We start from the raw sequence: 24,793 nt of genomic DNA, 5'->3' as shown, positions 1-24,793 counted from the left end.
CACCCCTGCAGGGAATTCAGGGTAGAGAGTGAGGCAGCCTGTGCTCCAGAGAAACTGGTGGAGCAGGTCTTTAGAGAGGTATTTTTGGGAACTGATTTCAGGATCCCAATCCTTGTATCTCCTTGTATCTAGAAAAGCACTAAATCCTTCATGAAAGACAGCACCTCAGGTAGCTCTGAGGAACTGTTCTAAAGCAGCAGTGGAGGAAAGTCAATATATAAGATTTTGGTGGAGGGGAGTTCAGTGCAATGAAGTGCTTAGCTCCTCGTGGTGACATCAGCTCCTCGTGACTAGCAGAAAACCTCTTTTAAAGTAAGCACTTCATTGCACTGAACTCCCCTTCACCAAAATCTTATATATTGACTTTCCTCCACTGCTGCTTTAGAACAGTTCCTCAGAGCTACCTGAGGTGCTGTCTTTCAGGCTGCAGTTCTCATTTTGCCCCAAATAAAACTTAACTCTCAACTCTCATGTTCTGCATCTTTTTAGTTGACACAACTTTCAAGAAGATAGCTTTGAAGGGGACGATATTTGAATGAAGTTAATATTTGATGCATTTACTTAAAATCAGCCATGTATGATACTAATTTTTTTTCACTCATAGAGCATGTTATGATTTTCAATGCCTTTTCATCTTTACTGTCTTACTTGATACTCATACTCATGTACTGAAATAGGTTAGGTGATGAGTCCCAGGAATAAAGTATGCTTAAAGCAGAGCTTATGTTGGAACCCAATGCTCTGACCTCCCAGGCTGTTGTCCTTTTCACCAGGCCAGGACCCAGCCTCTGTGGCTAAACTCCTAGTACCAACTGGTATTATCCAACCTCCTTAAGTGGTTATAATTCAGTTATATCACCAGGAGGAAAAACACGGCTTTGCCTCTTGCTAAAGGACAATGAAACGTTAGCCTGTTAAAAGAAGGCTCAGAGGGCACACTGCCTTTGGAAATCCCTATGAGAATTTGAGGTGTCCATTAAAGTCAGACATGAAAAACCTCCTTCCAGGATCGAAAGGTGAAGAGAGTCAACAAATCTCCTCGGGCACCTACTTGCGGAGGCCACCTGGGTTTGTGAAATGAACCAACAGGAGGGAACTGCAGCAGCACAGAGAGAGGCTGAATCTCCATGTGTTCCCCGCGCACCATCGGAGCACAGGGTGCCTATGGCAATCGATTTGTGTGCAAAAGAGAGACAGTGACCACAGACGGCTTCTCCAACATCTGGGAAGTGAAGTTAAATGCTATTACTTTGCTAAATATAGAAATATGTAAACTCTAAGCACATAAATATATCCACCTCAAAATTGCTAGTATTTCAATTTTGAAAAATTTATTTCCACAGATCCTTGATGCATGCAGTCAGAGGGGCTTTGGAGGCTGCAGTCAGGCACAACAAAGATGTGTCTTTTCAAATTTTGACCTTACAGAGCATGAAGAGAAGTAGCTATTTTTTAATCCTGGGCAACATACAAAAGACATAACACTGGACATTTAAAAATAACCGTTTTTAGTTTAATAGATTACATATAAGCCTATCTGCCACAAAATGTATCATTTTGATACTAAAATTTTTCGATCTGATACAATTCTGCATGGGCTGAAAATAAACAAGATAAGCTAAAACAGCATTAAAGGCAAAGGGAATTTGTGCAAAGCTGGAAGAAAGGAAAGCATGACACTGCCAACCCTTTCTGACCCTCCAGACAGAGGAGAAACCAGAGGTCTGGTTCTGTGTCTGAACAGAAGGAAGTATTCAGGAACCTGGAAGATGCTGCCTATACAGAAAAGTTAATAAGGGATAACCACAAGAGAATGAGTCATTAAAATCTTTGTTCTCTTTCATGAAAGGTTAGAAAGGATTGTCCAGAATATTAACTCTCATCAGGAATTTGTTTTTCTGAATATCCTGTATGTTTACCTTGCCTGATACAACTTTTTCCCATGATGGGAGATTCAAGAGTGTTTGAAGCCATTGGTCTCCTGTTAACTCAGAGTTTGAGTACCACCATTCCTGAGAGGAGAAAAAGAGAACACAGAATTCATTACTGCTTCTCAGCTTGTATGGTCAAGAGTGGTCTAATACAGAAATGGTCAAATGTACCTGAGCTTTTAAAATGAACCATGACTTTTGCTACCCAAACTAGGATAACTCTAACACATAGAGGAGAAAATTCATTTACTTATTCAACAAATACTGAGTATAATAAGGCACTGTGTTGGAGACTAAATGATTTTTGTGTTCCAACTGTTCACATTCTCGAGGAGAGGCAAGACATGCACATGAATAAAGGTGGTGGCGGTGTTTGGTCTCTTGAGTTGTGTGTGACTCTGCGACCCCATGGACTGCTGCCCGCCAGGTTCCTCTGTACATGGGATTTTCTAGCCAAGAATATCAGGGTTGCCATTTCCTCTTACAAGAGATCTTCCTAACCCAGGGATCAAACACATGTCTCCTGCATTTCCTGGATTGGCAGGCAGATTCTTTACCAATGAGCCAACTGGGAAGCCCCATGAAAAGGTAGAGAAATTGCTAAATTTGAAGGATGGGAGGATCTCATGAGAACGGAAAGGGGAAGAGGAGGTGCAAATATCAAACCTATGGATATATCATCCCTTTCAGAAAGGCCTCTGATGGCCTTCCACACCCAGTGAAATCCAAAGCAGGTAGTGGGCTTCTTGGGCTCCTTAACATCCCCTGTGAGCGTCTTCCCCAGCTTGCTCTCTGATGCTACATACTTTGCTCATGTTCAGCCAGCACTTCTCCAGCACATTCCCTTGAGTTTCACAGAACTGTAAGGCTGTGTTCAGGAAGAGGTCACAATTCTGCCCCTCTCCCATTAGTATACAGACATAGGCCATCAGATGGTAGAGTCTTGGGTAGAAGACAGGCCCAGTGGTGTTTTGAGCCACCAGATTCTCCAAGTTCTAAAGGAAAAAGCAACATAACAGAATCAGAAAGGGATCCTTGACTGAAAGGATTTTTCCATTTCAGATCATTTGGGATCATTTCAAGGGTATAACCAATCAAGTAAAAAAGCACATTACTGAAACATACATAGAAAGTAGTGGAGATTAGATGATAAAAGTCAAGTAGAGTGGCTCCAGTGGCTTACCCCAACCAAGAATGTGATATGGGTCTGCTCATTAACCCAAAAGGGCAACCATTCTTAAAAGAAACTGAGTCCCTCTGAAACTCAGTTCCCCCGCTGAATTTATGATTAACTTCTTTACCCAAATCTTTATTCTCTTTCTTGTCATGCCCCATTCCCCTCAAGAATTTGAGTTGAGGAATATCAAAGAAAGCAGGCAACTGAAACTGAGTGAACTCCACAGGGCCCTCCCATGTACAAAAGCCCTTCTATGTCCCCTGTTTCTTGTTTGTAGAAAAAGGCTTCAGTCTCCTAGCTCTTCCCTGAGTTCCAAAGGGCAAATTCAAGCAGTTACTAATTAGGGAAGTAAGGGAATGTAGGAAAAAACCAGTCAAGAAAATATAGTTCAGTGATAAAAACAGTCTGAGCTCTTCCTCAAGGAAAATACATGACATTCTGATACATATCTTTGAGTTCTTCTGCAGGAACTAAGACCCTCACCCAGCTACAGGATGCTGACTCCATGCTGACTATAAGACATAGACCCCAGACTGGTTAGAACCAGAAGGTTGATGATTAACATTCGTGAAACACCACCCTGTTACCTCACCACCAGCCAGTCAGAATAAAGTCATGTACACTGCAGCCCTCACTCCAAATGTTGCCTTTAAAAACCCTTCCTTGAAAGTCATTGGGGAGTTTGGGTTTTTTGAATATGAGCCACCCATTCTCACTGCTGGGCCTGGCAATAAATGCTGTACTTTCCTTCACCACTGCCTGGTGTCAGTAAATTGACTTTGCTCTGTGCCAGCAAGCAGACCCAAGTTCAGTTCAGTAACAGTAGTAACATTTTCTTTTGTTTACCAAAGGAATATAATTTTAAAAATTTTAAAAATTATACCTCAACTGAAAAAAAATGTAAACATTGAAAAGGGGAAAAACAAATAGCACAGAATTAAAAAAAAAAAATGATAGGAAAAAAAAGAATCACTCATAACCCTAACAGCTAAAAAAAATTATTTTGACATTTGGATATACACCTTGACATTTGGATATACACCTTGACATTTGGATACACATTTTTATTTCTTTGCTGTGGACAGGGAATGTTGCCCACCATCCCGGTTCTACAAGAATCAAGCCATTAGTCACTGCAGCCACCCACCAATGGTGTGCCTGAGAAAAACAGGAAGTGTCTTGTGCTTTGGACACTGGTCATAGATAGTTAGATGCCTATCTAAGGAATAATTTCAATGAATCCAAATCCTTGCATCTTCTATACATAAAAAAGTGTTAAAATCATTAACTTGTGATGTTGTTCTTTGTGATTAGCAGTAATCTTTTGATGTTTTTCCCAGGAAAAAACTCCTATATATCCTGCCCCCTTCCTTACTTCCTCAGAGCAGTTACTCAAAAGCTATCTGTGAGGCTGTCCTCCAAGCTACAGATATAATCCTCAGTAAGAACCCTGAGTTGGCTTAAAGCTCAACATTCAGAAAACGAAGATCATGGCATCTGGTCCCGTCACTTCATGGGAAATAGATGGGGAAACAGTGGAAACAGTGTCAGACTTTATTTTGGGGGGCTCCAAAATCACACCAGATGGTGACTGCAGCCATAAAATTAAAAGACGCTTACTCCTTGGAAGGAAAGTTATGACCAACCTAGATAGCACATTGAAAAGCAGAGACATCACTTTGCCAACAAAGGTCCATCTAGTCAAGGCTATGGTTTTTCCAGTGGTCATGTATGGATGTGAGAGTTGGACAGTGAAGAAAGCTGAGTGCTGAAGAATTGATGCTTTTGAACTGTGGTGTTGGAGAAGACTCTTGAGAGTCCCTTGGACTGCAAGGGGATCCAACCAGTCCATCCTAAAGGAGACCAGTCCTGGGTGTTCATTGGAAGGACTGATGATGAGGCTGAAACTCCAATACTTTGGCCACCTCATGCAAAGAGTTGACTAATTGGAAAAGACTGATGCTGGGAGGGATTGGGGGCAGGAGGAGAAGGGGACGACAGAGGATGAGATGGCTGGATGGCATCACCGACTCACACATGAATTTGGGTGAACTCTGGGAGTTGGTGATGGACAGGGAGGCCTGGCATATTGCAATTCATGGGGTCTCAAAGAGTCAGACATGACCGAGCAACTGAACTGAAGAACCCTGAACAAAATCTAACTTGCAACGTCAGTTGGCACTATCTCACACACACACACACACACACACACACTCATACTCATACTCACCACAACTGGTATCATACTAAACAGCAATTCAAAATATTTTTTTCTCATTTAGCACAACATTGTAAACCTTTTCCAGTGACATGATTCTTTAACATCAGATCTCACAAATCCAAATACTGACAGTCATGTAAGAAACATAAATAAGAGGTAAGATAAGAAGCAAGGAAATTATGTCATACTGGAGAGAGTATGACCTAAATGCCGCCCTTCATCAGTTCCAGCCAATAGCTGCCCCTTAGAATTGGGGCTTAGAGTCATCAGATACTGCAATTTTTAAAAGAGTCAGAAATTCAGATTTTTTAATGTGAAAATGTCTTAATGTTTAAATATACCATTTCTGACTAATACATATATATTTACATATATATATATATTTTAAGTTGTGTCCAATGCTTTTGTGAACCTATGGACTGTAGCCTGCCAGGCTCCTCTTTCCGTTGGACTTCACTAGCAAGAATGATGGAGTGGGTTGCTATTTCCTCCTGTAGAGATAACCAGCATTTTGAAAGGCTTATCACTTTTTCCCCTCTAGTTTTTAAATACTATAAATCTGAGATCAACATCTTTATATATATAATTTTTGTTTACCACCTGATTATCTCCTTAGGGTCATTCCTAGGAGGAGAATTAAATGATGTGCATATTTTAAAGATATTGATGCATTTTGCAGAATGCTCTCTAGAAAGTTTATGAGAGTCCTTCAGAGGACTTCTCTGTTATGTTATGTCTTCTATGTTATGTTATGTCTGTTATGTTCATGTCTTCTCTGTTGTCTGCCAATTTGACCATCAACAAGACAATGTCTTATTCTTTTATTTCATTTACTTCAATATCACTGAAAGCAGAGGAACCAGGGATCAAATTGCCAACATCCGTTGGATCATAGAAAAAGCAAGGGAATTCCAGAAAAGCATCTACTTCTGCTTCATTGACTAAAGCCTTTGATCATGTGGATCACAACAAACTGGAAAATTCTTCAAGAGATGGGAATACCAGACCACCTTACCTGCCTCCTGAGAAACCTACATGCAGGTCAAGAAGCAACAGGTAGGACTGGACATGGAACAACGAACTGGTTCAAAGAAAGCAGCACATCAAGGCTGTATATTGTCCCTCTGCTTATTTAAGCTATATGCAGAGTACATCATGTGAAATGCCAGGTTGGATGAATCACAAGCTGGAATCAAGATTGCTGTGAGAAATATCAATAACCTCAGATATGCAGATGATACCACCCTAATGGCAGAAAATAAAGAGGAACTAAAGAGCCTCTTGAGGACTGTGAAAGAGGAGAGTGAAAAAGCTGGCTTAAAACTCAACATTCAAAGAACTAAGATCATGGCATCCAGTCCCATCACTTCATGGCAAATAGATGGGGAAAAAATAAAAACAGTGCAGACTTTATTTTCTTGGGCTCCAAAATTACTGGGGACAGAGATTACAGGCTTGAAGTTAAAAGACACTTGCTCCTTGGAAGAAAAGCAATGACAAACCTAGCATATTAAAAAGCAGAGACATCACTTAGCAGTCAAAAGTCTGTATAGTCAAAGCTAGGGTTTTCCAGCAGTCACGTACAGATGGACTTCCCTGGTGGCTCTGTCTACAATGTGGGAGACTCGGGTTCGATCCCTGGGTGGGGAAGATCCCCCTGGAGAAGGAAATGGCAATCCACTCCAGTACTCTTGCCTGGAAAATCCCATGGACAGAGTAGCCTGGTAGGCTACAGTCCATGGGGTCGCACAGAGTCAGACACGACTGAGCGACTTCACGTTCACGTTCACGTTCATGTACAGATGTGAGAGTTGGACCGTAAAGAAGGCTGAGTACTAAAGAACTGCTACTTTCAAACTGTGCTGTTGGAGAAGACTCTTGGGAGTCCTTTGGACTGCAAGGAGATCCGACCAATCAATCCTAAAGGAAATCAACCCTGAATGTTCATTGGAAGGGTCGATGCTGAAGCTGAAGCTTTACTTTGGCCACCTAATGGGAAGAGCTTACCCATTGGGAAAAGACCCTGATGCTGGGAAAGACTAAAAGCAGGAGGGGAAGGGGATGACAGAGAATGAGACGGTTGGATGGCATCACCGATTCAGTGGACATGAGTTTGAGCAAAGTGCAGGAGATGATGAAGGACAGGGAGGCCTGGCGTGATGCAGTCCACGGGGTCACAGAGTCAGACACGCCTGAATAACAACAACAACAAACTTCAATATCATAGAAATGGATCGAAATGTAGATTTTTTCCTGACTAAACTGTTACACGTTTTCGTCCATCAATTCTTTGTTCAAGAAATTAAGCATCTACTGTATGTAATCAACCCTATGGGACATTCCCAGAACAAACCATTCACACCACATCCTCTGCCTTCCACTTGTTTGTAGAAAAGCTATATAGTCTATCTCCCAGGCCTCCAGTGAGTCACAGAAGACTGGCTCCAGAATTAATGGCTGAAAGTATATGACTGTGTAGTGACAAGAATAGCAGTTAGGCCAGGAGAATTGACAATAGTTTAAACAGTACCTCAGCCATATGGCAGCCACAGACTCTTTAGTTCCTCCCTGAAGTAACTAGATAACTGTACCTGTTATACATTTCCTGAGTTGTTTTATAGATGCTAAAACTCCCACTAGATGGAAGAAGTTAACTACTTAATGACCACAAGATGTAGCCCCCAGACCTACTGGAGCCTGAGGATTGATCATGGTAACCTCTGGGACACTGCTCTGTTTCCTCACCATCAGCCAATCAGAACTGTGCATAAGCTAATCACGTACCCTGTGACTTTTCTCCTCCTTGCCTTTAAAAATGCTTCCTTGAAACCTATTGGGGAGTTCAGGTTTTTTGAGTATTAGCTGCCCTGGACCCCTCATCTGGCACCTTACAATAAAGGCTGCACTTTTCCTCATCACAACCCAGTATCACTAGATCGGCTTTACTGTACTTGAGAGAACGAACCCAAGTTTGGTTCAGTAACATATGTAAAAGGTATTGCTCTATGTTTAGCGGGAAATACCAAGTTTGATTTTGTGTTCTTTTGGGCTCTTTTATTCTTTCTACTCGGAGAAGGCAATGGCAAGCCACTCCAGTACTCTTGCCTAGAAAATCCCATGGATGGAGGAGCCTGGTGGGCTGCAGTCCATGGGGTCGCTACGAGTTGGACGCGACTGAGCGACTTCACTTTTACTTTTCCCTTTCACACAATGGAGAGGGCAATGGCAACCCGCTCCAGTGTTCTTGCCTGGAGAATCCCAAGGATGGCAGAGCCTGGTGGGCTGCCGTCTGTGGGGTCACACAGGGTCGGACACGACTGAGGGGACTTAGCAGTAGCATTCTTTCTACTCCCCACCTCTACAACTCCCTCCCAATCCTGGGCTTCCCACCTCCATCACCTTGAAATCACAAACTCCTAAAGTACAAAGAGAATGCTTTACTCATTTTTGCTGCAATCCCAATAGCAACTATTGTGTTTTTAGCCTGTTCTGTCTTTGGGACGAGATTCCCAGGTGACTCAGTGGTAAAGAATCTGCCTGCCAACGCAGGAGATGCAGGAGACGCGGGTTTGATCCCTCGGTCAGGAAGATCTCCTGGAGGAGGGCGTGGCAACCCACTCCAGTATTTTTGCCTGGAGAAGCCCATGGACAGAGGCACCTGTCAGACAACAGCCCATAGGGTCGCAAAGCGTCAGATATGACTGATGTGACTGAGCATGAGCAGGAGCATGATTCATAAATATATCGTATTTAGTAGTAAGTTTTAAAAAATGGAAATGCATGCACATACATAGAAGAAAATTTGGAAAGTGATTTCTCAATATGCATAAAGTGGTTATCTCTGGGTAGTAAGGTAAGTAAGGCAATTCATATTCTAATTATGGGGATAGAATTACCTTCAAAAACTTACCCTACAAACAGGTAGAACTTCTACAATCAGAGAAAATAATTATCACAGAAGGTAGAGAAAAAGCCACTTATGGTATGAAGTACCCTGGAAACCAAAGAAGAGACCTTACCTTGAGTAGGTCAACTCCAGCGTCTTGAGCATTCTCTGATTGTTCTTCAATTTGCTTTTGAAGGTAGAGAACTTGTCCTTCCATATACCTACTGATGCTTATGCAGTAAAGAGCTGTTGGGGTTCTTCTCGACACAAGATTTTTGGCTCTATTGGAAAATACACGAAAGCTGTTCCATTCCTGCAGTCTGGCATACCTATATTACCACAGAAGAATAAGAAAAATCTGTATCACCCTTAGAATGGGCTGGTTTTCTGAAATGAGTCTCTCTAGAGGTGTAGCTATGAGAATGTGGGTCTCTGGAAGCCTGCCACTGGCCTATTCAGGGGAAATTATCTGATATGGAGCAAGGACAGAATAGAACTTTTTTGATGATTTGAAATTAATAGAATTGGGGGGAATACTTGGATAATATTAGGTACCATTTAACTCTCTGACTCTAAAAAATGAGGGAACTCCCTGGTGGTCCAGTGGTTAGGACTCTGTGCTTCCACTGCTGAGGGCCCCAATTCAATCCCTGGTCAGGGAACTAAGATCCTGCCAGCTGTGCAATGTGGCCAAGGGAAAAAAATTTTAAAAAGTGAAACAGAGCAAAGAGAGAGATTCTAAAGAGAGAGAGCCTAGGCTAACACTACTCAAAGTGTGGACCATAGAAAGGAATCATCAGCATCACCTGAGTGCTTCTTAGACATGCAAGCTCTCTGGTCCAATCTAGATCTGCTGAATCAGACACTCTGGGGATGGGACCAGAAATCTGAGTTAATGGACTCTCCAGATGATTCTTATGCCCATAAAGTGGGAGCAGTATTGTCTTAAGCTACAGTTGTTGCAAGAACTCCTCAGGGAAGATAGAGTAGAATAAGAAATTAATGTGATTTTTGAATTTTAGATTCCTTGAACTTTAACTCACATGTGCAGATTAATTTGACTTTGGACTTCTATTACTTTAGACTTTAGCTAGCAAAGTGTAAATTAAATTAAATTTTAAATCCAAATTTTTGGATTTTAATTTCTCCCAATGAGTTTTATAATAAAAGGAGATTTCTATTTGAATATGAAACTGCTCTAGTCTGTGGCACTTTATATAGGAATGTCTTTGCATTGTCATTTAACATCATAAAATCTCTAAATATTGGACTACATGACTGCATATATAATTTGAGATGGGAAGTGTGTGTGAAAGTCGCTTAGTCATGTCTGACTCTTTACAAACCCATGGACTGTAGCCTGCCAGGATCCTGTCCATGGAATTCTCCAGGCTAGACTACTGGAGTGGGTAGTCTGTCCCTTCTCCAGGGGATTTTCCCAATGGGGATTGAACCCAGGTCCCCTGCATTGCAGGCAGATTCTTTACCTGCTGAGCCACAAGGGAAACCCAAGAGTACTGGAGTGGGTAACCTATCCCTTCTCCAGCAGATCTTCCCAAACCAGGAATCGAACTGGGGTCTCCTGCATTGCAGGCAGATTCTTTACCAACTGACCTATGAGGGAAGCCCACATGACTGCTTATATAATTTGAGATGGGAAGTGGAATAGGGAATAACTTTTAAGTCTTGGGGATGGCTGTGGCAGTAATTTAGTTAATGTTCTGGAGCCTTAGTATTAATCTACTTCCTTGAAGCTAAGGTCATAGTTGCAGCCCTACTGAGTTTAAAATGTATGGGTTAAAAGATGAAGCTTTAGCCGGTTAATGGCTTAATGGGTTAATGGGGTAGGAGGCCTGCTTATTCCACCCTCCTGAAGCATCCTTCCATGTGAGGGAGCACCACTGGTGCAAAACTCTCCATTTCTTTCCCTGCCTCACTCACACCTCCAGTGGTAAGGAGTGACTTAGCTGGCTGGTGACTTTGGGACAGGAATTAGGCAGGTGTAGCTCTCTTTCTGGAGAAGGCAATGGCACCCCACTCCAGTACTCTTGCCTGGAAAATCCCATGGACGGAGGAGCCTGGTAGGCTGCAGTCCATGGGGTCACTAGGAGTCGGACACGACTGAGCGACTTCACTTTGACTTTTCACTTTCATGCATTGGAGGCGGAAATGGCAACCCACTCCAGTGTTCTTGCCTGGAGAATCCCATGGACAGAGGAGCCTGGTGGGCTGCCGTCTATGGGGTCGTACAGAGTCGGATACGACTGAAGTGAGTTAGCAGCAGCAGTAGCAGCAGCTCTCTTTCATTTTGAGACCCAGTGAGAGCCTGGTGCCCACACAGGTAGCATGGTACTACCTGCCTTAATGAGGTGGAGAAGGGGCAGAGTTTTCTAGAACTTCTTACTGCTGATAGGGAAGTCTAATCCTGAGGTTCAATATCAAGAAGCTCACCTCTCTGCAGACATAAGCCATGTCCTCCAACATGGGCTCTATCAACAGTGATTACGATTCCATCTTGGGGGTGGGGAGGGGGTGAGTGTGCTATATATTAGTCTCCCTCAAATCCCAACACTTCTCAGAAGCAAGTACTCTTTTCTTATAGATCTCTGTATTAACACAACATGCTTTGTATGAGATAAGTGTTTGTTTCACTGAATACAATTTAAGTAGTATCACTGTGCTGGCCTTGGTTGAGGGGGATGAACTAGGTAATCCCCAAGGTGCCTTTCTGAGTAAATCTGCTCTGTCACCTTCAATCTGTGTTAAAAATTACTTTCCCTTTCTTTTTAGCAAATCTCATAGAACTCTTCCAGGATTCAACATTTTCAAATTTGGCAATTTAGTGTTATGCAACACAGTGTTACCAGATAGCGATACACGAGTAAAGTCCCAGGAGCATTCCACTTTGGAATTTGAGGAGTCTGTTGTCTTCATTTTGGTGTATGAATTGCAAACACTCTTCAAAGGGTCTATAAACAAAGCCTTAAATAAAAGACAAACAGGAGAGCTTGGCTGGTAGATTGAGAGTGGAGGGGTATCATCATCTTTCTGGCCTAGTAACTCCCAGAATAGTTCCCACTGTGAGGAGAGGTCTCAATCTCTGATTCCTTCATGAGTCCAAAGGGCCCCGTAGATTGCAACAACCAGGTGGCCGCACTACCCTGCGTTTGCTGAGTTTCTGCTTTTGTGGAAGTTTATGCATATCACTTACAAGTACAGAGTGTCAACCAGGCAGAAGTGGGAGTTAAACCAACCTCCCTGCTTGCATCTAAGGAATCAGCCTCAGTGCAGCCTGGGACTTCTCAATCTGCCCATCCACATTTCCCCTGCTGGCAGCAATAGCTGCATCCCCTTTTGAAAATACAGGTGGGAAAAAGAATGCCCAGGTTGCCAGCTCTGGTTTAATATGCACACTGCCTGCCTGGTATAACCTGAAGATTATCAGAGAAGAACTAGTTTTCCAAATCACCAACAGCTACCAGTGAATGAAACCCTTAGCATTAGCAGCCCTGTCCTTCACTTTAAAGCATGAAATCTCTAAGTATATCCTGTTAAAAATTAAATATGCTAGTGGAAGGTACATAGTAAGACACCATCGGTCACGATCACTATCACTGCATGACGAATGATCTGACACATTAACTGGCAGCTTAAATTCTAAACTTTCTTTCTTCTTGGTCCTTTATAATCCTTGCACTTTCTAGATGGCTCCTTAGCTCATAACACCAGGTTCTCCCCTTCCCTTTCCTGTATGTCTTTCCAGCCAGAAACCCACAGGTCTCAATACCCCTGCCCTGACTGCTGCCACACCACACCAACACGAGTCCCCTGGATCCCCAGTTCTCATAAATTCCAAGGTCATGCTCACCAGAATAAAGCATGATATCCAAGCAAATAAAATAGAAAAACGCCCTGCTGAAGATGTGGTCTTCTGCTACAGAAAGATCCCACAGCCACCCCAGAACCTGGATCAGCTGCTTGTACCTATGAAAAAAAAAGGTGGTAGGATTAAAAAATGGTGGGGGGAGAGAAGGAAGTTCAGTTCTGGTCTCAGTCCTGCCCAGTAATGCAGAACCAAATACAATCCTGAAACAGACTTCAAACCTACTCCTAAATCTCAAATTGACTCTGTTCAATTGTTCTTTCATAGACCTCTCTATGAGGGTGGCCAGAGTCAGACCAACTTGTCCTGGGCCTCTGGTCTTGGCTCTTCTCTGGGCATTTGCCTCTCCTATGAGAGTGTTCCCTTTCTGCCCCCTGGCAGTGCTGGAGGCCTGATCCCCACACACTGGGGTGACTGTCTGGCCCAGTTACTGGCCAGAACAACCAGAGTAGATATGGTGCCTGGGAACGAGTTCTGTGAGAGAGCAGTGACTTCCAAAGGGTGGTGATCATTGGTTACACCAGCTTTTGGTAAACCCTACTCCCTTCCCCATCCTATGGCCAGGGTTAAGTAAATCCAGAACATTCCATAAGTATATCTTTCTTCCTCTCATTTTGGAAAGTTCCTTGAGATAAATACCTGTTTTTCAAGAAGAGGGATTTACAAAGCCAGCAGAGGACCAGATAGTGTTTATTGGGATTCCGAAGCAATGACCACATCTTGTGGGCTCGAGAACCTGGGAACAAAACAATTCCAGTATAGTTCTGGTTATTACCTGTATTTGCATGCCCTTTCTTGACCAGCCAGCCCTTACCTAAGTCAATGGCCAAGTCCAACTGACCCATTAGGAGCTTGATGTAACCAAGCCTATCGGCCACATAGGTCATGATTTCAACGCCCTCGCGTTTCAGGGGGAGGTTGAAGATCTGCTTCATGGCCATGACCTCGTATTTGAACCACACGTCCTGGTAGCCAGCTAGATGTTGGTACAGCGAATAGTCCAGGTAGGCCTTAATGATCTGAAATGGCAGCAGTGGAGGAAAGGAGGAGACATGGGGCAAGACTTAGATGGAACCCAAAGCAGAAAGACCAGGATATCACCCAATATCTGCCAGTAAACATGGATTCATTGAGTTTAGGAATGGAGCTGGACATTTGACCAAACCATGGGCTTAGATACAGAAATTAAGCTGAGTTCCTGCAGTTTAATGCATGAGTTCATGCATTAAACATGAACTATATAAGACAAGCTCAATGGCCCCTTTTGCCCATAGAGAGTCCTTGACAAAATATAAGAACTTGAATTTTTGTGAAAAATAAATGCCATAGCTTATATATGTGGATATAGGACTGCATACCAGAAGGCCTGGAAGGATTTATTCCAAATTGTAAAAAGCAGTTTACCTATTTGTTGCAGTTGGAGGAAAGATTTGAGGAACTTTTTATTTTATGCATTTCTGTGATGTTTAATTTAGTGTTATAACAAGCATGTATTACTTTCGTTATTTAATAAAGAAAGGTTGATTTGGTTTTGTTTGCTTTCAAAAAAAAAGTAAGGATTAGTTCTGAACTTAATTGGAAGATGTATGAGAAGTTTGTTACTCTTTAAACAGCTCTTTAAAAATGATAAAGTTACTCCAAGATAGAAATGTTTAGAGAAGGCTGAAGAGAGTCCCTGCTACAGACACAGTTTACTACTAAAAAGAAAAACACCAAAACTCCCACAAAGCTCAGAATACATATAAACTATTTTGAAAAATACAAAGAGAAGAAAGGCAGAACCTCACATGGTAGAATGGTCTGGAGGCATTTAGGGAATTCCTTTATTCCTCGTTTAGAACGAGTTTCAAGATAATGCGGCCAGTAGGGAGGAAACGGGGCGGGGAGGTGAGAGAAAGAGAATTGTTGGGCAAATGGAAAATCAAATCTGTAATAAAGCTTAGTTCTTCTCAGATTTCGGCCAAGAGAATTGAGGCCAACTGCTTCACTTTATGAGGAAAATATAAAGCTACAGGTTATGTGATTTGCTAGTAGTCACACTACAGATACATTGTCGAGTCCTAGAAACTTCTCTCTCGGTCTTTTCTTAAATAATTATTTTCTTGTATTTTTTACTACTATTTTTTGTCTTTATGAACATTTGGTTGCTGTGTGTGCACTTTCTCTAGCTGTGGTGAGCAGGGGCTATTCCACGTTGCAGTGTACTGGCTTCTGTTGCCGGGGCGTCTCTTGTGGAGTCCAAGCTCTAGGAACATCGGCTCCAGTAGCTGTGGCCCGTGGGCTTTAACTGGCTCTGCTCCATGTGGACTCTTCCCAGACCAGGGATTGAACACATGGCCCCTGCGATGGCAGGCAGATTCTTAACTACTGGACCACTGGGGAAGCCCTGGAAACTACTCTCCTGGTACCCGTTCTTTCTCACTGTTATCCTACACAGAGCACCTCATCTGCTTTGAACACCCAGGGGAGATTTTCCCTCCTCTTCTGGCCTCGGTCACAGCCATGTTGTTAACAAGCATCTTTTGATTCACTTTCCAATTATGACTTTTCCCTTTTATGTCTTCCCTGCCCCTTACTCCACCACACTTTTAGGAGATAGCCCCAAGGATGAAGGAGAAGTAAAACATTTCATTCAAAAAAAATATTTGTTGAGTACCTACTACATGGCAGACACCATTCTAGGAACTCAGGGTGTGAAGAGATCAAAGCGAATCGCATAACATCAAGAGATTTGGGTCAGGAAAAATAGTGAAAGAATTTGAAATGGGCCAAAATAAAACAAAACAAAATCAAAATGTGTCCTGTCCAGCTTACTTACCAAGGTAATCTCTGCTTTTCACTGTCATTGGGCTACTTTACAATTCTGTATACTATAGAAAACTGGTAGTGATGTAAATGATTCTTTTTCATAGAAATATAAATGTTTGGTGGAATATAAGTGATTTTATTCCTGCTCTGTGGCTTGACTAGTTTTGCATACATTCGTAAATTAAATTCTCCTGGGAACCAGTTGTAACGTCTTACTAGTTCTCTCACTAATTTTAATGAGCTCAATAAAATCTTTGATGTGTGCTCTTTTACATTTTTTTTGTTTTGGCCATTTTGTGCAGCTTATGGGATTTTAGTTCCTTGACCAAGGATTGAGCTGAGGCAGTGAGAGGTGCGAGCACAGAGTCCTAACCTTTGGACGAATGATTTTATCTTTTTAAAAAGAATTATCCTTTTACATTTTCTTTTTCACCTTCATCCTCTTATGTGTACAATGTGGAGTTTTCCAGGAGAGAATCAGGTGACATTACAATGAAGTGAAGATAGAAGCAGATTGAGATTTTAGCCTGTCCTCTGTGAAATCAGACATTAAGGTATTTGCAAAAATGTAATACATGCCATTCTCACTAAATTTTTTGTTTGGGGAAATAGCATTTTTTTCCAATGAAAATGTTCATTATATTCATGTGTCATTGGTTTATTTTCTTTAATTTTTTTTTTTTTAAGTAGGATTCCGGTTCCTTGACCAGGGATGGTACCTGTGCCTCCTGCAGTGGAAGCATGGAGTTTTAACCACTGGACTGCCAGGGAAGTCCCCCCAAAATATTTTTAAAGTACCTCAGTTTTTGTTTCACATATAGCAATATCAGTAGATACAACCTATATAAATGTATGAACCCATATAAAAGTACATAAACCCATAGAAATATACAAACCCACATAAAAAGCTATTGCATGCATGCTCAGTCACTTCCGACTCTTTATGACCCTGTGGACTGCAGTCCACCAGGCTCCTCTGTCCATGGGATTCTCTAGGCAAGAATACTGGGGTGAGTTACCATGCCCTTCTCCAGGGGATGTTTCCGACCCAGGGATAAACCTATGTCTCCTGCATCTCCTGCATTGCAGGCGTATTCTTTAACCACTGAGCCACCTGGGAAGCCCATAAAAAGCTATTGGAGGTCCTCAATTATTAAAAGTATAAGGGGATTCTGGGATCAAAATGTTTGACAACTGTAGGCCTCGGCAGAACAATTCAGCCTGGAAGGCTTTTATTATACCTTCATTATTTTGAATTTTGATTGGATTTCATCCGGCTTTTCTCTCCAAGTGAGATTCAGATATATAAAAAGCAGCTATAAAAATACCCTACCTGGAAATCATCTTGAGTTTCCAGTGCAGTATTCACTTGCATCAGAGCTGCCAGGTGACAATAATACTTGTAGTGGAAAAAAAAATTTAAGCTATAGATTTGCCACAGCAAGGAGAAACAAGTGGTTTGCTGGTAAAGCTGTGCCAGCCTCTTCTTCCTATTAAAGGATACACACGGGACAAAAGAAAAAGGTATCATCACCAACATTCTTGAGGGAAGCACAGGTGCAGAGTCCTCAGTACCGGCGTGGGGGTCTGAATAGACTTGAGTTTGAGGCCTGTTTCCCTTACTTAAACTTAAAATTAAACTTAAAATTAAGTTTACATGTTGTGTCCGACTCTTTGCGACCCCATGGACAGACATTCTCCAGGCCCAAACACTGGAATGAGTAGTCTTTCCCTTCTCTAGGGGATCTTCGCAACCCAGGGATGGAACCCAGGTCTCCCTCATTGCAGGCAAATTCTTTACAAGCTGAGCCACCAGGGAAGCCTAAGAATACTGGAATGCGTAGCCTATCCCTTCTCCAGTGGATCTTCCCAACCCAGGAATCAGACCGGGGTCTCCTCCGTTGCCAGCAGATTCTTTACCAACTGAGCTATCAGGGAAGCCCTACATGTAAATTAACATGCACATTAATTTTTTTTCAGTTTCAGCAAGCAATATTTTTTATTGATGTACAGTTGATTTACAAATGTTGTGTTAATATCTGCTGTATAGCACTGATTCAATCACACACACACATATATACATTATTTTTTAAAATATTCTTTTCCATTGTGATATATCACAGAATATTGAATATAGTTCCTTGTGCTATATGGTAGGACCTTGTTGTACATGCATATTAGTTTTTATGAAGCCCATTTTCTCCACTGCACAATGGAAACCATAATGCTTTGTGATGATTAATTAAGATAATTTATTTATATGTAAGAGCACAGATGTAAATCATTTTATTTACATCTATAAATTTATTTATAATTTAGTTATATATAAGACCTGGCCCCTGTCAGGTCACTGCCATTTAAGTGAAATTATTTAAAAAGCACATTTATATAATTTTATCTCATTTGTGTCTGAGGATGACTCCATAAGAAAGGAAGGAATAATTAACCCCATTTTACATAAGCAGAGAGTGAGACTCAGGTTAAGTAATTAAGTAAAAGTAACAGAGCTAGAATGTAACAGTGCCAGGACTGCAGCTCCACCTCCAGCCTAGCCAGTCCAGTGTGTCATTTCCTATACACACTGCTGTCAGGACCTAGGTCTTAGCTCAACAAATGAAATGAGTACTTTACACAAATCCATTCTGCTGTGGTCTGAATTCATCCCCCCAAGTTTGAATTCTAACTCCTAAAAAGTAACAGGATTAGTAGCGGGGCCTTTAGGACACGATTAGGTTATGATTCTCGGAACCCTCTTGAATGGGATTAGAGCTCTTATAAAAGTTCCTGGCGCCTTTCCACCAAGTGTGGATATGACAAGAAGTCTTAAGAGGGCCTGGCCTCACTGTACTGCCACTAGGGCCTCAGACTCCCGGCCTCCACAACTGTGAGCAATAGTCTGCTGTTAATAAGCTACCCAGCCCGTGGCACTTTGTCATAGCAGTCCAGAGGGACTAAGACACATTCTGACTATGGGGTGGAATGCTGCAGGAGATGGTGAACTTCCTGTGCTGGAATTATTCAAGGAAAGGATGACTGACCGCCTACCGAGAGTGTTTGGGGACTCAGTCTCAGCCTCCACAAATCATTTAATTGATAATGTAGCCCCCGATCTTTTCTGTTTGTGATAAAAATGGGACCCTAAACTGGCTACAATATTAGTAATTTAACAAAGCCAAGAAAACAAAATATAATTATAAATAACTATCAAAAAAGAGATCTTAAGTAAAGTTGAGAAGGAATAAAGATATCCTAGAGATTCTTAAAAAAAAAAAAAAGAATATTTATTTGGCTGTACATGGTCTTAGTTTAGCTGCAGCATGTGGGATCTAGTTCCGTGACCAGGGATCAAACCCAGGCCCCCCTGCACTGGGATACAGGGTCTTAGACACTGGGCCAGCAGGGAAGTCCCTATCCTAGAGATTCGTAATGAAGAACTCCAGGTACTCTCAGTTCAGTAACACTGACGACATTCATTCTGTTGTGGAAATTATTTTTTAAAGGTTCTAAGGAAACATGGAGAATGTAAAAATCCCTTATAACAGGGATGAAGCTATGGAAACTCTGACATTAAAGGTATTTCTTTGTGTCCTTATTTTTGAGATGAGAACCTTTTGACTGGAGAGCATTTTAAGCTCTGTACTTTCTTCCTGATCATCAATTTTTCACCTTCTCCTCTTGTGCTGCTGCTGCTACTGCTAAGTCACTTTAGTCATGTCCGACTCTGTGCAACCCCATAGACGGCAGCCCACCAGGCTCCCCCGTCCCTGGGATTCTCCAGGCAAGAACACTGGAGTGGGTTGCCATTTCCTTCTCCAATGCATGAAAGTGAAAAGTGAAAGTGAAGTCGTTCAGTCGTGTCCGACCCTCAGCGACCCCATGGACCGCAGCCTTCCATGCTCCTCCATCCATGGGATTTTCCAGGCAAGAGTACTGGAGTGGGGTGCCATTGCCTTCTCCACTCCTCTTGTGCAGGAACTTCTTATTCCTTTTACAAAATGGGGCTGTATATTAGGCTTATTGGATTTAGGGAATGAAAATATAGGATGCTGAGTTAAATCTGAATTTCAAAATAATTCTTTTAAAATGCCTATGCCTTAAGTATCTTATGTGATATAATGTATACTAAACAAAAAAATCATTCATTATTGATCTGAACTTCAAATTTAACTAGGTATCCTTTATTTCATCTGGCAACTCTCTGTGACCCAAACTTCAATTCTCTCTTATCTCTCAGAGAGATCTCTACTGAGCCTCTCCCTGCCCCTCTCTCCCCTGGCATCCTCTGAGGCAGCAGGCTTTAGATTCTCAGGAGCCCGATTCCAACCTGCAAAGGGGCTCAGCTCCACCTCATTTCCAACCCTGTCCCCCTCCACCCTACCCCAGTCAAGAGAACACTTTCAGGAAACTGGGGAAGGCAGTTTTTGGTGAGGTTGCAAAAGGATTTCAGCCATTTGCTCATAGACATAGGTATTTGTATCTCAGGCAGAACCTGCTGTGCTGCAGTCCATGGGGTCGCTAGGAGTCAGACACGACTGAGCGACTTCACTTTCATTTTTCACTTTCATGCACTGGAGAAGGAAATGGCAGCCCACTCCAGTGTTCTTGCCTGGAGAATCCCAGGGACAGAGAAGCCTGGTGGGCTGCCGTCTATGGGGGTCGCACAGAGTCAGACATGACTGATGCGACTTGGCAGCAGCAGCAGCAGCCGCAGAACCTGTAGGAATATTGCTACCGGCCTCTCCCGGGGTGGAACAGATCATCTGTCAGTTCTCCAGATCCCCAACTAGGTGACACCTCTTTTGGTCTTTTCCTAGGTAGGTAGAATATATTATAAAAAGTTTGATGTGGAAAATTTTAAACATACACAATAAAACAGAAAAATATGAGGTACATATACCCAGCATTCAGCTCCAACAACTATCAACATTATCATTGCATCTGTTATTTTACTCACTGTATCCCTCCCCTACACCACCTCATTATTCTTTGTAGTTCTTTTATAGATAAAATTTACATGTTGAAATGTACAGATCTTAATGGTATAATCTTGATCGATAGCTACCCTCTGTAACCCACAGATTTTCTATCAATGGAGATACAAAAATGGATGGGCCATTTTGAATTTTAGCAGATGTCTTCAGGACCTGCCATTTTTCTCTGGGGCAGGGACAATACCCAGGGTTTTAGCACTGAATTGGAAGATGACTTTTGACCGAGGCTCTAGGAACAGGTGGTACAGATTCCCATTGAAACATGGATGGCCAAGGGGTTAGTGGGTGAGACGAGTAGGGGAGGCACTGGAGCTCATCTTGCAAAGGGCTCCTTTACGTTTTTGTCACCTGAACTCCTTTGGCAAAAGCTGCCTGTTAAGTTGTTCTGAGGCAACCCAGCCCTGGCCTGGGAGCCCGCCACCTCTCCCTCACTAGCAAGCCACCTGGACTCCTCGCGCCTGTTAGAGGCCTGCTCTTTGGGGACTGCTGGACTATGTGCAGGTCTCTCTCCTTCTGGGGAGGGAGATGAGGCCCCTAGCTCTCTGCAGCTCTTTCCTTACCCTGGAGGTGAGCTCTCTTGGGCCTGTTGATTCTGATTCACATAATGAAAGTGTCTGTTTTTTTCAACCCGAGTCTGGAGAAACAAGGAGATTAAGTTGTAAGGAAAGATTCTATTGAGGAACTTCAGAGCCTTCCTCAGCATTTTTTTGGCAAGCACCATCTGGCCCATGTTGAAACAGACCTAGAAGGAGAAGAAAGGGGAAGAAAGGAAAGAAAAAGGCAATTATTCCAAGCTTGGTTTATATGTTCCAAAAATACTTAATTTAGGAATTTTTTTTTTTAAGTAATTTAAAGCCCAGGAGGAAAATCCTCCTGTGCTTGGCATAATCTGAAATGTTTCTTGGATATATCTGTGGAAGGATGGTTGAATGACTAGGATTTTGCATCCTCATTGTTCATAATCTACCTCTGAGAAAATGTTTACTTATTCCTGTCCCTTTTTTGGAGGTTGTTACAAAAAATATTTCATAAAGCTGTCACTGAGAGGCTAAGGAAGATCTTGCTGCAGAAACTGATGGTAAGGAAGTTTGAGTCCCAGGGCTTGGGATCCTGGAGTCTTGGAAAAGATCTGTGGCAGAGGATGGGAGGAGGAGGTAGAAAGTATAGGGATGACTTCTATGACTTCTTCTATATAAAGCCCCAGTGATAAATAACAGGTTAATCACGTTTCTAATGATTTCTTACCTGACCTTTGAGGGTAAAAAAGGTAGCCCATTCAAAAGTCTTACTCCAAGATTTGTCCTTCTTGAGAATTTTCAGCAACCTCTCTCCCTCATTCAAATATAGATAAGCCTGCAACCAGCACAAGGAGCAGAAAATGTTGAGTCAACGGTGATCAGGACCACAGGGGCCATTGCCCCAAACTCCATTGAAGGAAGAGAGTCAGGACCACTCCAGCTCCTGATTCCATCTCTACCTTTAGCCCCTGATCAGAAAGGAGGGGTGGAGAAAGTTCCTGCTGAAGATACATATCACCTTCATGTCCATCTTGGTCACTGAATCTCTCATTCTAGAAGATGAATCTAGAAATCTCCTTCTTTCTTCATGTTGTCATATAAGACATCTTACCTGAAGTTTTCCCCAGGGCAGTTTCCCTCTTTGAGTAATTCCATCCCCAGCTCCCCTATTTCCAACCATGTTCTCAGGGCTCCTGAGACCATCCCCACATCCATGAAGGCCAGTCTCTACTTATGGAATGAATCATGGACTGTTTCCTTTTTTTTTTTTTTTTCTGGTCAGGGCCATCTTTGGGAGGTAGAAGAGAAAGTTAAGGCCCTGAACAACCTTTGTCACTTCATCTTCAATGAAACATCATTAAGAGTGTCTTGGCACATGTGAACACAAAGGCAAGCTCAGACTTGAAGAGTAAAATAAGGTGAGACAACGTCCCCAGGTCTCATGCAGTCTAAGTGGTATGTGTAGAAGGCTGAAAGGGAGACAAGGTTTCTATGCTGGGAGAGGGGGATGCAAATGGCACATTGTGGGACCCTGCTCTAGGCTCTGCTTCCAATCAATCATTGTTTTCCTGAACATTCATCACTCCCTGTAGAGTGAGAGGAGGGTGAGCACAGGCTTAGCAAGTTGGCCCCCAAGGCTACCTAAACCTTCTCTTTCTGGGATTCACTGGCCACATCACCCTCTTCTTCACATATGTGTATAAAATACATATTATATTTTGAAGGCTTTCCTTCAAAATACTTGAGAGAACCAGAGCTTACTGACGTTTTTAATAGTTTAATTTAAAAATCTTATATAAATCTAAGTTGTAGGGGTTAATTAGGCCACACTATAAAATCTGGATGGGTCCACCAGTGCAGGCATGAAGGGTGGCAACCACGGCTACTCAGGTGTGGGAAGCTTTTCCCGAAGCTGGCTGGAAGTCAGATGAAGCAAGGCCCAGAAAGACATTTCCTCAAATGAGTTCATGGAAGCTTAGTCCAGCCAGCTACTCTATGAAAAGTGATCTAAGGTCAAATAAGTTTAAGAGAAATAATATGTCCCAGTCCTAGCCCAACCCTCCAGGAGATTTCTGTGCATCTTAGCATATAAAGGCTCTGAATATTGGTAGTACAGAAACCTGCTTATCTTTATTCAGTTCAGGGCTTCCCAACTTAACAATGAATTCTTTCATTTAATTATATGTATCAAATCCCCACATTTCTAAGGGCGTATTGCCCTGAAACTTATTTACAGTTATCCTGGAGAAGCATTCACTAGTGCTTTGGTAGCCTAAAGGTATATATGATAACTTAGCACAAATTACATGAAAACCAAAGTGAGTGAGCCCCTTCATAGATCACAAGAGTAAAACTAGATTTGTTCTTATTCAAAGACCTACAGGTATTGTGCTGACAGATATTTGGGGAAGACAGAGGGCAAATGCATCTGGGACATTACTGAGGAAGTCTCTACTGAAACTGAAGAGTTGAGACCAGAGTCTCATATAGGTAGACAATCCATAGCAAGTTTTTAAAGGTGGCAATATAATGTATAATGGTAGTTGCGGTTTGTTCTGACTTTCTTCAATCTCAGGTGATTTGCCCTCTGAGCAATTTGATTTTCAAAGGAAGAGGCTACTGGCAGGAATCAAGAACACGAAGCAATAAACAAAACAAAACAAAACAAAAACTAGAGCTTCCCTTATGGCTCTCTGGTCTGTAAGTTGTCTCAAGGATGGAGGTGATCTGGGTAGAAACAGCTTACCATATAATTATCACCCAAGACGAGATAAGCAGACACAAGTTCTAGGAAGTAATATAAGGCTTTGTTGTTTTCTTCCAAAGCAAGAAAATGGTGAGCCAGAGGCATGATGACAATCTCTAGGATCTCCTCACACTGGCACGATTCCAAAGGGATGACATTATCTTCAGATATCTTCATTTTTGTTATAATGTTATCAAAGAAACTCAAGATCTTTTCTCTTATTTCTTCAGAACTGTCCAAATGCAGAAATAAATAGGAGTAATAACTTGTAGATATAGATAGGATTTGATATGAAACTATCTTTTAAAACAAATAAAAGAGCAAGATAAGAAAACCTAATGTAGGGACTTCCCTGGTGGTGTAGTGGTTTAGACTCTGAGCTTCCACTGCAGGGAGCTCAGGTTCCATCCCTGGTCAGGGAAATAAGATCCCACATGCCACACAGTGTGGACAGAAAATAAAAGAAAATCTAATGTAGATTTCCTCCATTTGGTAGGTTTTAGCATCTGTAAAATAACTCAGGAAGTATGAATCAGATACTACTATCTACGTATTTTCAGAGAGGAGTTACATACAGCAGAGGACATGGGGTGCCGTGAGGTGCTACGGTCTGTCTTGGGAAGGACCCACCA

The 24,793-nt window shown here is 42.2% G+C and overlaps 1 protein-coding gene across 4 annotated transcripts in view; it reads right to left on the bottom strand.

The window, feature by feature from the left end:
• Positions 1 to 1,491: 1,491 nt before the first annotated feature.
• The window catches only part of ADCY10 (adenylate cyclase 10), a 106,793-nt gene continuing 83,491 nt past the window's right edge, over positions 1,492 to 24,793 (bottom strand). For 3 of the 4 annotated variants that reach the window (XM_059884946.1, XM_010802712.4, XM_059884948.1), the window contains 11 exons: positions 24,162 to 24,393; positions 22,143 to 22,250; positions 21,458 to 21,639; positions 17,240 to 17,396; positions 13,913 to 14,117; positions 13,738 to 13,834; positions 13,084 to 13,199; positions 12,080 to 12,197; positions 9,349 to 9,544; positions 2,738 to 2,926; positions 1,492 to 2,012 (listed from right to left, as the gene is read on the bottom strand). In XM_059884946.1, coding sequence (XP_059740929.1) covers positions 1,851 to 2,012; positions 2,738 to 2,926; positions 9,349 to 9,544; positions 12,080 to 12,197; positions 13,084 to 13,199; positions 13,738 to 13,834; positions 13,913 to 14,117; positions 17,240 to 17,396; positions 21,458 to 21,639; positions 22,143 to 22,250; positions 24,162 to 24,393 — 1,762 coding nt within the window. In that variant the 3' untranslated portion in view covers positions 1,492 to 1,850. The remainder of the gene's footprint in view (positions 2,013 to 2,737; positions 2,927 to 9,348; positions 9,545 to 12,079; positions 12,198 to 13,083; positions 13,200 to 13,737; positions 13,835 to 13,912; positions 14,118 to 17,239; positions 17,397 to 21,457; positions 21,640 to 22,142; positions 22,251 to 24,161; positions 24,394 to 24,793) is intronic. The other variant, XM_059884947.1, reaches the window with a different exon arrangement.

This window comes from Bos taurus, chromosome 3 (assembly GCF_002263795.3).
Source record: "Bos taurus isolate L1 Dominette 01449 registration number 42190680 breed Hereford chromosome 3, ARS-UCD2.0, whole genome shotgun sequence".
In the NCBI taxonomy this organism is placed as follows: domain Eukaryota; kingdom Metazoa; phylum Chordata; class Mammalia; order Artiodactyla; family Bovidae; genus Bos; species Bos taurus.
The sequence above is the reverse complement of the archived record's forward strand: the minus strand, read 5'-3'. Positions and strand labels throughout refer to the sequence as shown.